The sequence below is a fragment of the Gymnoscopelus microlampas genome (assembly GCF_963454915.1).
Source record: "Gymnoscopelus microlampas genome assembly, chromosome: 7".
Lineage (NCBI taxonomy): Eukaryota > Metazoa > Chordata > Actinopteri > Myctophiformes > Myctophidae > Gymnoscopelus > Gymnoscopelus microlampas.
Window position 1 is genome coordinate 44,853,044 of NC_139944.1, and position 15,600 is coordinate 44,868,643.

General features: G+C 41.2%; 2 protein-coding genes across 2 annotated transcripts; both read right to left on the reverse strand.

Annotated features, from left to right (window-relative positions):
- Window positions 1-3,503: 3,503 nt before the first annotated feature.
- On the reverse strand, window positions 3,504-5,935 carry LOC311049309 (green-sensitive opsin-like; the record flags this gene model as incomplete). Its single annotated transcript, XM_084062857.1, has 5 exons — window positions 3,504-3,602; window positions 4,554-4,793; window positions 5,020-5,185; window positions 5,280-5,448; window positions 5,572-5,935. The coding sequence occupies 5 exons, from the start codon at window positions 5,933-5,935 to the stop codon at window positions 3,504-3,506; spliced, it is 1,038 nt and encodes a 345-aa protein (XP_083918983.1).
- Window positions 5,936-7,405: 1,470 nt separating this feature from the next.
- Window positions 7,406-11,853, reverse strand: LOC311049311 (green-sensitive opsin-like; the record flags this gene model as incomplete). The annotated part of the gene is made up of 5 exons (XM_084062859.1): window positions 7,406-7,504; window positions 9,347-9,586; window positions 10,543-10,708; window positions 11,168-11,336; window positions 11,490-11,853. The coding sequence occupies 5 exons, from the start codon at window positions 11,851-11,853 to the stop codon at window positions 7,406-7,408; spliced, it is 1,038 nt and encodes a 345-aa protein (XP_083918985.1).
- Window positions 11,854-15,600: the final 3,747 nt, after the last annotated feature.

Consider the following 15,600-nt stretch of genomic DNA (forward strand, 5'->3'; position numbering starts at 1 on the left):
GGACACAAACTAGATTGGCATTGGTGGAAAAAGTACTCAAATGTTTTACTTAAGTAAAAGTATCAATATTTAATGTAGAAATACTCTGTTACAAGTAAAAGTCTGGAAATCAAAATGTACTTGAGTAAAAGTACAAAAGTGTTGGCATCAAAATGTACTTAAAGTACCAAAAGTAGAAGTACCCATAATGCAGAATGTCCCAATGCCCCATTACAAGTTTTCAAATGTATAACAATCTTTTGAAAATAGCAGATCTACAAGCTCACAATGTGTCGCATTGTGAGCTTGTAGATCGGCTATTTTCAAATGGCCAAAATGCATGGCTGAAGTGGTTAATGTATGTTTTGTAATAATAATTTAAATCTACAAAGTAACTAGTAACTAATGTTTTCAAATAAATGTAGTGGAGTAAAACTACAATATTTGGATCCGAGCTGTAGCGGAGTAGAAGTAAAAGTATTGGAAATTGGAAATGTTCAAGTAAAGTTCAAGATTGGACTTAAGTAAAGTACTAAGTCACTTTCCACCACTGCTTGATGGCAAATCCGAGAAGCCGACTGTTTGGGTTGGCCAATCGGAGAAGCCGATTCATACAATCTTCCGAACACAAGGAGACCTTCTGTCTCTTTCTCAGGTCCGACAGATACAGATATTTGTGATGTTTCCGTTTTCTGAAACCGTCCAAATTGCCGTTTGGCTCTGCACGTACTCATATGAGACCGAACGGTCAGACGCTGGCCGAGATATGCCCGGGACAGATTTTGCGTGACAGACAGACACAGAGATTCCGTAAATTATAGTATATAAATAATACATGGGATGCAAGTGTTACTGAAAAATAAATGTATTGCATTTTTTATGGATGGATTATTTTTTCATGGACCAAGGTATGATTAACATTATTAAATAATAAATTTAGCTAAGTCTAGAAGGACCAAATATTGCTTACAAAATCAGCATGCAAGTAGTACAAATATTCAGCATACTTATATCAGTGTCTGTAAAATAAAAGCACCTAAAATGGTTACTATGGAGAATTTATACTGCCATTGGAGGGCCTTACTTGGTTAAATCAAGGATAAATAAAAATACAAGCTTTGTCTATACAAACACAATTGGCCCGTGTTTGGGAGAGAGAAGCCAGGCAGGGAGGGTGATGCACTGCACGTATTCCTACTGGCTGGGGGCGGCGAACAGGAGCACCACCGGAAGAGGAGGGCTGAAGGAGAGTGAACCATAGAGTTAAAAAAAAGAATAGAGAGGGCACCGGATATCACCTCCCATCCACTTGCATTGAGTTGCTCACCCAGCGCATGTGGCGAAATCACCCCTTCTTCCGGGTTGGAAAGTGTGATGGGCGTAGCCTATTTGGGGCCGCTGTGACACGTTCTGCGTCACAGAAGTGACGCGTTTTACATCACAGAGGTGTGTGGTCCCCGTGCGCAAGCTTGTGCGCAAGCTCGTGAGTCGAGCCCATTGGTCTAAACCGTTTTCGCTCGTACATTGTGCAGTGGCCCCATCCGTTTAAGCTGCAGTACCTATGAATGGCCAGCATGTCCCAATGCGCTTCAATGCAACCACTGGGTTCTGGGGGCTTGGAGTGAACGGGCGGATATCCGGTCTCTACACGGAGAGGCGGTGCCCCCAGAGGCGAATTCAAAGGATTTCTTTTCTCTTTTTTTTCTGCCCCAAATTTTCCACATGGGCCTATTATAGCGCCACAAGGAGGCCGCTTTAGCAAGCAATTTTTTTGACAGTACTCCTACAGATTTTGTCCAAACATCACGCGAAATGGTCCACAGTGTCTCTATAGTCATAAAACGAAACGGGGCTTTCATATTTTTCCTATTCCATCTTGATTGGCTAAAAATGGCTTCCAAAGTTTGAATGAGTGCTCCATTTTGAACAAAATGCCTCAAATCATGAACACAGCATGCAATTTCCGTGACATTTTGCATGCACATTCCCACTAGGCCGAGAAAGAAATGCCACTTGACATTTTCAAATCAGCCTCATGGTGGCACTATAACAGGCCAATTTTTGTTTTTACCTCTAACTGTACCGATCTGTGTAAAACTTTGTATGTGCACTCCCTACAGGTCAAGGCCAAACATTTGCCCTGCATTTTTCACATCTGCCTTTTATAGCACCAAAAGGAGGCCGACTTATGTTACTTAACCATTTTTTTTTATTACTCCTTCCCATTTTATCCAAATTTCAGGCAAATCGGTACACATGATCTCTATAGTCATGTGATCAAGACGGATTCCTGATCAAATCATGAATGCATTGTCTGAGTGCTGTGCAAGGCCTAAGCAGAAATGACACCCTTTTCACATTGGCCTATTAAAGAGCCACCAGGAGGCCACAATAACCTACCTGACCTGGCGGAGACCTGTGCTCCGAGGACCACTTTTTCTAGTTTGTGTTTAGAATCAGCAGTAAGCAACAACAAATGTGTTTTCTTTTCATGCATGCATTTATTAACCTATTTCTAGACTTTTAATATTTATAAAATATATACAGAAAGTTCTGACATAGGCCAAATGACATAAAAATACAGATTCATTTCCTGTCACATCTGAAGTTCATCCATTCATCACATCCAAAACACTTAAAAAAAGTCAACATTGTCCTTCTTTTTGAGATGTTTACATATTTTCTCAACTCATAACTCATTCACTGCCAGATTTATGTTTGCCCACTGCCAGCAATTTAGTATCGGAGTCCTTCTCATGCAGCCCTGTGTAAACATACCATTTCTCGTCACGTCTTGGCACGGTTCACTCACTTTTTCAGCTCACCACAGAAAATGTACATCCCTTATGATCGCGTGTGCAACTGTTTGTAGACACACAGGGTAGGTGTGTGAGTGGCCCAGAGAAAACATTTTCAATCCGTGACATTCCATTCTCCAGTAGTAGTAGTTTTTAAACAGAGCATCGGACGGAGAACAGCGGAGAAAAACAAAGCCGTGAAAATGGCGTTTCAGAGGGAGAGTAAAACAGGGAGCAAACGGAAACGGAAATCTTCGATTGACGTCATTTCCGTATCCGGGTGTGTTACAATGAAATGTATCACTACGAGAGATGAAAAACGTTGAGATCTTTATAAAATCAACGTTTATCAAAATTACGTTTTTTACGTCAGTGGCAGATTTGGTAATTGGAAAAAATTACGTTTTTTACGTCTGTGGCTGTGAATGAGTTAATATGCTTGATTTTGATCCTGAGAATTCCCTACAGTGTCTCTGGTAACATTTTCAAAGTGTATTGTTTAAATGGTGGATTACATTAGTTTGGATCTGAGTGTTAGCATACACTTTCACTTCTTCAGATATACTTTTATATTTTTTGATCCCACAGCAAATGCGTAGCTTCGTCCGTTGATCTCTTATGTGGTGAAGTGCGAATAACTATGTCCATTCATTGGAGGTCCGATCATTCAGAATCAAGTAGACTTTATGAAGGAAAATGTCCATAGTAGAGATGACATCTCTGTTCTTAAGATGTAGTGGACACTTCTGTCTTGCTGGCAGACACTGAGGTCTCATCATCAACCGAGCCACCCATTCCAATGGTGCTCAGCATGCAGCTACGGAACTGGAAAGGAGAGCAAATGGGGAATCAGATTAGAATAGAATAGAATAGTTTATAGTAGTTTTTTTTTTTTTTTACACCAATCAAAATAATCAGGCATGCAAACAGCCCCGAGGTGAAAAGGGTGACAACATGTTGTTGTTTTTTCGGGTCAGGTGTTACACTATTGCCCTATTTGGATTCAAAACGGCTGAAAAGCTACAAGTTTGCATGTCTGAATAATGCAAAAACAGAATTATTTGTTTGCATTTCCTTTTTTTTCTCCCCCATTTATTTTCATAATAAAAAAAGTGCGTATCGTATCGTATCGAAATCGTATCGAAGTTGTGAGCCAAATATCGTATCGTATCGTTTCGTGAAATTAGTGTATCGGCACACCCCTACTGAGAACAATGCACCAAATACAGTAGATCCTAACGATTTAACATTTGCAACAATATAATAACTACAACATTAAGGAGGACTCCTGTTAGTTTTAGCATTGATGGGACAAACATTTTTTTCATTTTTTATTAAGTGAATTCAACCAAAGCTAGAGGCCTGGGCGTGTATGCTTAATAAAAGGTCAAATAAGAGGAGATGGATCAAACTGTTCTGTTACATGATCAGTGGTCATAGAACAGTAAACATAATCTTAATCATTATGGTTTCAGAATGGCAACAATGTTTGATTAAACACAAATTCATAAATGCAGTAACTGGAGATGAAGTCTGAGGGGAAAGATGTTCTAGTAGTCACTAGAAAACATTTTTAATGTGCAATACTGCATGAGAGCTATATCTTAAGTATTGTGATTGTTATCTGTTCCAACTTGCCCTAACTGAAGGGAACTGTGTCGCTGACTTCCATCACAAGTCAAGGGGTTAGTTTATTTTATACTGTGGGAGTTGGCACAAGTTAATAACATCTGATCTGTATGTGAATGCAGTAATCTGGTTTGTAAGATAACTGACCTGTTTGTTCAGCAGTACATAGATGATTGGGTTGAACAAGGAAGAGCTTTTAGCAAAGAAGGCAGGGATAGCCATGGACACAGCGGTGAAAGCAGTTCCCTTGTTCATGAAGAGATAGGCAGCATAGCTGGCATAGGGAGACCAAGCAATCAAGAATCCCGCAACCATAAGCACACACATGCGTGTGACTTCCTTCTCAGCCTTCTGGGTGGATGCTGAGTCCTGCTGCTGAGCTGCTGCCTAAATTGAATTATTGCAGAAATGATAGAAATGAGAATAGTTAACATGTCAAAGGCTACAGTACAATATGAACTTTCATGATCAAAAGTAACATGAAGTTTTAAATTCAAGGTGGTATTGAGGTAAAATTTGCGTCCTGTTTTGTAATGCTACGGAATTCCTGTATCACAGACCTATACATTAGGATTTAGAAAGGACCATGAGTGTACGTAATAACGAGTCTTACTGCTTTGACTGTCAGCACAAGGCTTCCATAGGTGAAGAAGATTGTGACAACTGGAACACAGAAGTGGCAGCTGAACATGTACATGACGTATGATTCATTGTTGAATCCTGGAGCGTTGGTGTAGTAGTCTGGTCCACAGGAGCACTGCATCCCCTCAGGAATGTATCTGATCATTATTAATTGAGTCAATAGAGAGCAGTGATTAGAAAGGCACATACATTCTGCGATTGATGACCTCTGAGCCATTCAGTTGAACTTACCTGGACCAGCCAACAAGTGGAGGGGCAGCACAGGCCATGGCCATGATCCAGCTGAAAGCAACTCCAGCTCCAGCATGAGCGGATGTGAACTTGAAGCTTCCCATAGGTTTGCACACAACAATGTATCTTTCAACAGCCAGCACCACCAATGACCACAGAGAAACTTGACCTGTAAGTCAATAGAAAAGAAATGTTTAGCTCTCAATTGGAAAAATGCACAAGACCTTTACAGGCAATACCAATTGAAAGACCAGTATGCATTTACACATACTATACAAGTCAAATGTTATACCTCCAAGTGTAGCCATGAAGCCCTCAATGGCGCAACCCATTGGTCCAAAAATAAAGTAGCCGTTCATAGCACTGCAGATGGTGATGGTGAATCCAAAACAGACCATGATCATACCAGCTGCAGCCAAGTTTACGAGAATGAAGTTGAGAGGTTGACGGAGCTTCTTGTTCTGAGCAGTAACCAACAATGTCAAACCGTTGATGGGGAAGCCAAAAGTGATGAGGAAAAACATGTAGGCTGCAAGTGCATAGAAAGCCATTTTTGGCGCCAAGTAATACTGAGGATAAAGAAAAGGACTCCGCACAAGCCCTGTCCTGTTGTTCATAGGAATATAGAAGTTATTGCCTTCGGTGCCGTTCTCCATCTTGGCTGTATGCAGTCACAGACTGTGCACTGTTTGACAAGAAGTGTGTGCCGTGCTAAACCACTCTGCAATGATGTTTCAAAGCGTGTGCGTTTTATACCTTTCGAACAGTGCTTTCAAACAAGAACAATTAGGACTTTTACCTTTAACCTTAATACCTTAATTGTGTTGTGGGAAAACAACAGAAATTGACTTAGTTAACCCCTGACTCTTAAGCCCTGTCAAGCCCTCCAAGGTGTATGCAGTCACAGACTGTGCACTGTTTGACAAGACATATGTGCAGTGCTAAATCACTCAACTGACGTTTTATAACGCTAGGGCTGTCACTCTCAAATGGACTAAATTAGATTACTGGAGGATTAAGAATAAATCTTAAGTTCATCCCTAGTTCAATTTTTTCTAACGCCGGATGGAAGAGCTCTAAATTCATTGTGTTTGGTCAGGGGATCTTAGTATAATCTGAGCGTCAATTGGAATTGAATTCTAAAAAGTCTATTTTTCAGAACCAAAATAAGAAATTGGTTCATTTTTCAAATTTTATTGTCCCCCAAAACATCTGGAAAATGCTATTTTTTTGTGATTTTGTGATTAGTATTTTGGCACTTTTTGATTTGGGACTGACAATGCTAAAACCTCTTAAAAAAGTTTTTGCCTTTTTTTTTTATTATCCCAGAACAAAAATCAAAGACTGGGTTCATTTTTCAAATTGAACGTACTGACTTAAAGGAGTACGACTATATAAGCCTGTTAGCGAATGGGGGGGGGGGGGGGGGGGGGGGGGGGGGGGTCCGGGGAGTGTGAATGAAGTATATAAGCATTCTGCCTTCCGTGTCTACATGAACTATCGTTACACTGAAGTTTTTCACTTTAAACATAGCACGTGCCACACATTTTTCAATACATCACTTACATTTATCACCAAGTGGCATGTGACGTGACGTAGCCTTTAGAGCTCTCCTAAAAAAGGGATATTTTGTGTTCAGGATGAAATATGTAGAAGTAAAAAACAAGTAAATCATTTAATGCATGCATTTATTTATTTCTAGACTTTTCTTATTTATAAAATATATACAGAATATTCTGACATACAGTAGGCCAATAAATATGTCAGCCCCTCAATGACATAAACATATTCATTTTCAATCACATCTGAAGTTCATCCATTCATCAAATCCAAACATGTTTTACCTAGAAAAAAGTCCCTTATAGTGTCAGAGACAGAGATCATCAGATGAAGCTACGTGACAGAGATCATCAGATGAAGCTACGTGACAGAGATCATCAGATGAAGCTACGCATTTGCTGTTGGGTCACAAATTACAGTCACACTATGTCCATTCATTGCAGGTCAGGCATTTGCATTTGTCCTTTTTCCGGAATTGAAGAAAGATATTTCCATGAAGATGATCATTCAGAATCAAGTAGATATCATAAAGGAAAATGTCCATAATACTGATGGCATCTCTGTTCTTAAGATGTAGTGGACACTTCTGTCTTGCTGGCAGACACTGAGGTCTCATCATCAACCGAGCCACCCATTCCAATGGTGCTCATCATGCAGCTACGGAACTGGAAAGGAGAGCAAATGGGGGAAGTCAGATGTGAAGTGAGGTGGTTTATAGTTGTTTGCTTAGACAATGATGCAGTGGTAGCTCAGAACAATTCACCAAATAGATTCTAACAATTGAACATTTGTCACAATGAGTGGATTCTCTGAAAGCTATAAATCTGGGCATGTAATGTCAGAATAAGAGGAGATAAATTAAAGAACAGTAAACATAATCTTAATTAATTGAAACTTCTTTTAATATACCTATATACCACGGGGGGGGGGGGGTGTCTTGCTCAGGAACACTTCGACACATTGCTGAGGTCTAGAATCAAACCTTTTTTAGCCGCATGCTTGCAGCGGCTCTATAAACAGCACCAGTCCTATTCCAACACCTGAGTGACATTTTGTGACACCTAAGTGTCATTGGCTGTCCTGGCTGTCCATCACACTTCCCCCCCTTTAAGCCCCCCTTTTAAGCCAATGGGGAGACGAAAATGTAATGGACACGTTAGTCAACGAATTAGACGAGACGAAAATGTTAGGGCGGGACGAATGGAGAAGAGATCCAATCAGAATTACTCTTTTTGAGGGACTAGTTGGGAAGGGAACCAATCAGGACGATCCTCATTGTTAGTTAGGTTGATCCACCCGGAAGCAGACCATATTAGGGGCCAGCATGGACGAACACAAATCACAACAAGAGAGCTTCAGGCCGGAGCTCTAGCCTAAATGCTAGCGTGCTTCATTAGACCTAGTTTGGCTATTAAATTATTATTTGGCCTTGTTCACACTGACTTCAATCTTAGCTATTGTTGGGAAGACCCGTGTGGTGTCACAAAATGTTGCCACCACTTATATAAAAAACACTAGAGTTTCGGGGGGCTACGCCCCCCTCAACCCCAGCCGCGCACGGGGCCCAGCGTGGGCGCGTGTATATTGGGGTACCCAAATCGCCGGAGTAAAACTGTGGAAAAGTAAAAAAAACAAAAAAAAAATGAGAAGAAATTATATTTATTATGTTGCAGGGGGTCCACAGGGGGTCCGCGGACCCCCTGCTGGTCCACGGACATCCTCTGGAGTGTTGGGACGCGCGGGGACCCCCCTGGAACATTGCGGACCCCTTCGGTGTTTTTTTTTTTTTTTCATGAAGGTGGTTGCTTGTTTCTGGCGCTTGTTTTTATAGAACCTGCATGCCAACCTGGCAACCCTCATGTTTACCCTTAGCACATGGAGTAACGGTGCGCGCTGTAGTTGTTTTCCACGCTCGCGCTAATGAAACACTAAACGGAGAAGCTTATGATTGTGAGGTTGAGCGTGAATGTATTAGCATTGTAGTCACCTGAATTGAGCGTGGAAGCAGAAGACACGGTGAAGGGGAGGTGAAGGAGCCGCTTGTGTTGTTTTTCTGGCGACGGAGAGAGCTGCGGAGTTTCAATGGCGGCCGTTCGTGTTGTTTCGGCGAAACCCGTCGCCGTTCGGTGTCGGTGGTGCGCACGCTAAACGGTAAGAAAGTGATTCACCTTCCGTTTTGTCCGAAATGTGGTGAGTGTAATAAATTATGTAGCGACGTGGAAACTGTGGAGTGAGCAATGATAGGTGCCCTACGCCACCCGTAAATTGTGAGCGTTAATCTGCGACGCTAATGTTGCCAGGTTTGGTGAGAGAAACAAGCAATCCAAAAAACAAATAATCAGGTCTATGAAAAGATTGGCCCCAAAAAAGCCTGCCCATGCGGCTTTATTATGACTTTGGTCATTCTTGTTTTCATACTGTGTGAGTCACCAAACTTAATAACTGATCTATAACATCCTGGTAGTAAAGTATGTGAACGCAGTAATCTGGTCATTAATATATCTTACCTGTTTGTTAAACAGTACATATATAACTGGATTGATCAAGGCAGCGCTTTTTGCAAAGAAGGCAGGGACAGCCATGGAAATAGCAGAGAAAGCAATTCCCTTGTTCATGAAGAGATAGGCAGCATAGCTGGCATAGGGTGTCCAAGCAAACAAGAATCCGAAAACCATAAGCACACACATGCGTGTGACTTCCTTCTCAGCTTTCTGGGTGGATGCTGAGTCCTGCTGCTGAGCTGCTGCCTAAAAGAGATTACGCCAGAAATGATAGAAATAAGAATAGTTCACATAATAATAATACCTGGAATTTATATAGCACTTTTCTAAGTAACCAAAGTCGCTTTACATGTGTGTGGGCGGGCCAGGGGGAGAGGGTAAGTAACAACAACAACTTTATAAAGATAAAAAACTAAGATAAGCAAGTAAGAAATAAATAAAAGCAATAAAATACTAAAAACAAGACTTGATACAAAGTCAACTCGGAAAGGCAATTTTGAACAGGTGGGTTTTCAGGGCGGTTTTGAAGGTAAGGGAGGGAGGGGGCATCTCTGATGCGTTTGAGGAGTGCCTTCCAGAGGGAGGGGGCAGCCACAGAGAAGACCCTGCAGGAGGCCGGCATCACTGGACCTGAGGGAACGGGATGGGGCATATGTGGCTCGAGGAGGTCAGAGGTAGGGGGGAGCCAGGTTGTGGAGTGCCTTTTAGCTGATGAGGTGCATTTTCAAGTGGATTCTTTGTTTGACAGGCAGCCAGTCATGTCAAAGGCTGCAGTACAATATGAACTGGTAACCGGAAGGCTCACCCCAAAACACGCTAGCCCCCATTTCTTTTTCACGGACCAGCGGTTCTTGTATTCTTGTATTTGTTTTACTGAGGATAAGGTTAGAAATAAGTTTTAGGGTTAGCCATTTTTTTACTGAGGCTAAGTTTAGGAATAAGGTTAGGTTTTGGCACCGTTTTACTGAGGTTACGTTTAGGAATACCATGTGAATACTGCCGGATATGCCCCGGGGCGACTGTGTTTTGGGACGAGCGTTTTGGTATTCTATGAACTTTCATGATCAAAAGAAACCTATTTCCAAATCTAGTTGTAATTTCAGGTTTTCTTAGTGCTTATAGATTTAGAAAAACATATTTTGGAACATTTTGGACACCAAGAAAACTAGAATTATTTTGTACTGTATGTAACAATTAATTACCGCTTTGACTGTCAGCACAAGGCTTCCATAGGTGAAGAATATTGTGACAACTGGAACACAGAAGTGGCAGCTGAACATGTACATGACATATGATTCATTGTTGAATCCTGGAGCGGTGGTGTAGTAGTCTGGTCCACAGGAGGCCTGTATGCCCTCAGGAATGTATCTGAAAATCATTAATTGAGTCAATAGAGAGCAGTGATTAGGAAGCCAATGACATACATTCTGCGATGGATGATCCATGGGTCATTAGCATTCTTATATTATACCATTATATACTGCATACACATTATTGTTGTACTATATTATATTATCATATACTATCTTACACTATTATATTTGCTACTATTGTTATTGTTACTACTTGTATCTTTTTTTCTGGCTCTCCTCTGTCTCTCCCTCTCTCTCTCTTCTTTCCCCCGACACGGTCGAGGCAGAAGGCCGGCCTAGGGTCTGCCTGACGTTTCATCCAGTTAAGGGGGAGTTTTTCGTTGCCACTGTCGCAAAATTGCTTGCTCAGGGTGGGACTGTCGGGTCTCTGCTCTACATGTGAAGTGTCTTGAGACAACTTGTTGTGATTTGACACTTTAATACAATTGAATTGAATTGAAATTAATCTGCTTACCTGGACCAACCAACAAGTGGAGGGGCAGCACAGGCCATGGCCATGACCCAGCTGAAAGCAACTCCAGCTCCAGCGTGAGCGGAAGAGAATTTGAAGCTTCCCATGGGTTTGCACACAACAATGTATCTTTCAACAGCCAGCACCACCAATGACCACAGAGAAACTTGACCTGTAAGTAAATAGAAAATAAATGTTTATTACACATACGTGTATGTCCAATGAGCTTTCACAGTTCTCTTGGCAACTCAAACAAAGGTTTGAGACAATACACAATTAAAGACCTGTATGCTTTGACAGTTACAATACAAGTCATATTTCATACCTCCAACTGTAGCCATGAAGCCCTCAAAGACGCAACCCATTGGTCCAAAAACAAAGTAACCATTCAAACAAGTGACAAAGGTGACGGTGAATCCAAAAACGACCATGATCAATCCAGCTAGAGCCAAGTTTACGAGAATGAAGTTGAGAGGTGCTTGGAGCTTCTTGTTCTGCATAGTAACCAACAATGTTAAAAAATTGATGGGGAAGCCAAAAATGATCAGGAAAAACATGTATGCTGCAAGCATATAGAAAAAAATTGGATCTGCCAAGTAATACTGAGGATAATGAAAAGGACTCCGCACAAGCCCAGTCCTGTTGTTCATGGGAATATAGAAGTTATTGCCTTCTGTGCCGTTCTCCATCTTGATTGTATGCAATCACAGACTCTGCACTGTTTGACAAGAAGTGTGTGCCGTGCTAAATCACTCTGCAATGATATTGCAAAGCGGGTGCGTTTTATACCTTTCGAACAGTGCTTTCAATCTAGAACAATTAGGGCTTATACCTTTAACCTTAATACCTTAATTGTGTTTTGGGAAAACAATATAAATGTATTTAATTAACCCCTGACACCTTGCCATGGTTTCTGGGCACCTTGCCATGGTTTTTGGGCATCTTGCCATGATCCACCTTGCGGTGTTATCCATCTATGGCTAATGCTGGCAAGTGTGCCCTGAATGTTCTTTACACGTTCACTGGTAGGTGTGTTTCTGAAGTGTCCATAGCCCTCCTATGAGACACAGACTGAGTAGAAAAAATCACACAATTTTAGCAGGTTTATTAGTGAGGATCTATGAAGATAGGTTGAAAATGGGTGAAGTCGTTCTTTAATGATCATTAGACTAATAACCCATTACCCATTAGCAATAAGTAACCCACCTATATCCCAAACTCCCTCCCCTGTCAGAGTTCATAGTTGTATTAAATGTAGAATTATGTGCAAGATGTCATTTGTATGTGAGGGAACTTAATTTAACAGACTAAACATCTTTTTAACACATTTTAAAAGAAAAACCTCTCTGTCACACTTATGCCAGTCTACAGACATGAAGGATCATGTCTGTCACATCTTTTCACATTCCCAAATATTTGAAATGATTTACATGTCAATTTATGAAGAAGCCCTCCTCTAGGGGAAGAAGCCCATGTAGGCAATAATATGGCTTCATAAAAGGCAATAATATGCAGATATAGCACAGAGAAGCTTGGAGCCAAATACTGCAGTATAACATCGCTGTAACAAAATATGTTAAATGATAAAATGTCTACAGAACTGAATGACTTGCTATTATGAGAATAACTTGAGCATGAAATACATAAAACTATGACATAAAACTATGACTATGTCAATCCATGTCAAAGTCACTACAAAGTAAAGAAAACATTGTACATAAATTTACATTTCCGCCTGTTGTATGTATGTGTTCCTCTTCTATTTACATTCCGATATTGACATTTGGTGTTTTCTAGAATGAAGAGGCATGTCCTGGCTTCAAATGTGCCAGATTTTACATCTCTCAGAGCTTCCATTGTGAATCTACACAAGTTTATATGCCTAAACCCCCAGATGGCCAGCCTCATAATAGTTTTGATTTAGGGCACCCCTGTAAATAACTAAAATCTACGGCACCCTGTATGACATTGTTACTTTATTGCACCTTACATTTGTCATATTGCGGTACATGAATATGTAAATATTTCCCCTTACGATAGAGTATATGTCAGAAGGAAAACATGAGATATCAGTTTCCATTACCACAGATTCAAAAGGTCTATTAATGGTCATTTAACCACAGCTATTTATAAGACATTTGGTGTCAATCGGAGAAGAACGCACCAAGTCAAATATGAGTTCCTCTTCCACCCACTGCATGTACAAACCACCACCTCTGCCCTCTAAAAAGCTCTGCATATAAACATAGTAATAGAACCAGTCACCCTTCAGTTTGATTTGTGACAACACCTCTGGATCCCTGTACATTCTTTCTAAAGAAATGTCATTATGCGCGCACACAACAAAGTCACACCAATCCAAGCCTTAAGTTAGAAGCTGGCCTTGAACTTGCCTGTAGTAGCCATGCTGTGTCTTCAAGACAGGTGAGCCGTTCTTCATGGTCATGTATTTGCAGTACACAAAGCTAGGCACATTGGGACACTTGAACTATCAAAACAAAAGATGGGTTCTCACAAGGGTCAAACACTTTGCCGTCAGGGGAGGCTGCAAGTCAGGGAGCATCAGGGTGAATCACAAGGCCACACAGGTAATAGTCGATGTTATTCCTCCTTGTATACTCAAATGCTGCCTCCATCTCCAGGCCCCTCTTCATGTCAGATGTTTGTACGGTGCCCCTGAGAATTCTCGCAGCAGAATTACTTGCTGAAGTCAGCATCCTAACATGGCACGCCTCTCGGAACCTGGAGGTAGTGGTGGAACAGTTAATATAATCACAGGTCACAATGTGATGCCTTATCAGCTATTTCAGTTATTGTTGTGCAACACTTGATTGAGAAAGTATTAAATAGGGCTTACAAAAAAAATAGTGTTGGTATTCTAATAAAAAAGTAAAACGTAATAGTTAATAAAATAATCAAGTTCCAGCCATACCTGTAAGAGGTCAGTCTTGGCTTGCGCAGTGTTTTCCACTCAGAACTGACACTCTGTTGTATCTTCTTAAATGTTCTGAGCTGTAGAAAATGTGACCTGAAGAGACTTAATGTGAAGTTTGCCCTGTTCCCTTAGGGTAAAGTATGGTCTGGTCTAGGCAAGTCTGTAATCATCCAGGGGGAGTGGAGGGAACGGTGGAGCATCTTTGTGATGCAGTACTGTATGTGCAGTGCTTTCACTGGGGGCTGTTCCAGCCTGGACAGGTCCAAAGCGGGAGTCAACCAAGGGTTTATGCAGACATTCCCATGGTGCAGACTTTTTATTTTATTTTTTACAATATTTTTTCAAAAACACGTCAAACACGTTAATGGCACCCAGCGCCATAGCGGTAAAAACACGTGAAACGCGTTAATGGCACTCAGTGAGTTAAGCTATTAGCCTAAGACTGGCCCCCAAGTATTTTTACTCAATTTAGTAACTTTCAAGTGCTTTGACTTGAATGAGTTACTTTTTACAGAATTTGATGACTTTAAAGTATTTTTACTAATTTTAAGTACTTTAAAATGTTTCTACTGACTTTTACGTGTTTTTAGTCATTTTAACATCTTTTACGTATTTTTACTCATTTTAACATCTTTTACGTATTTTTACTCATTTTAAGTATTTTTACTCAGTTTAAGTATTTTTACTCAAAAGTGTGTGTGTGTGTTTGCGCGCGGGGGTGTGTGTTGCACTCCTGTTTGTGTATAATTAGTGTAACTGGTTGCATCTTTGTGTTGCAATCAGCCGCAGCTGTTGAGGTCATGCTCAGGTCGTGCTCATACGGACACCCACCCGGACACCCACCCGGACATAACATACGGACAGACAGACACCCACACGGACAAAGTCAGTCCTTGGAGTGGCTAGCACCACTCAAAAATCAACATAACAACATTAGCAGCCCCTCACCCTTTAAGTCGCCTTTGTTTTCAAATGGGGCTGATTTGCATTCGGCCGAATTGTTAATGAGTGGCCATTAGAAAACCAGTTTCGCTGTCAAACCGGTTCTCCATTGCGCAGAGACGAGCACCACTCCATTCAGAAATGTAATAGAAGAAGAACCGTCGTCCTGAAACACCCTGCCCCGGGTCTAAACCGGCGGCCTCGGTCCGCGAAAAAAAATGGGGCAGTGTGTTTTGGGACGAGCGTTGCGTTTTCCACTCGGAATGGCTCGGTAATTCTCAATAGACTTATCAGCCGTTGTTGTGATATATCTATCGATATATAGATGTTGTGTGATTAGGACATTAAAAACAGTCATCACCCGAGGAATCAAAAGGACTGAGCACATGCAACTGTGTGTGTGTGTGTGTGTGTGTGTGTGTGTGTGTGTGTGTGTGTGTGTGTGTGTGTGTGTGTGTGTGTGTGTGTGTGTGTGTGTGTGTGTGGTGCAGTATGTATCAGTTATCGCAGAGCTGTTCTGTTGTTGTAGTAATACCAAGACACATTCCTAGCAACGATT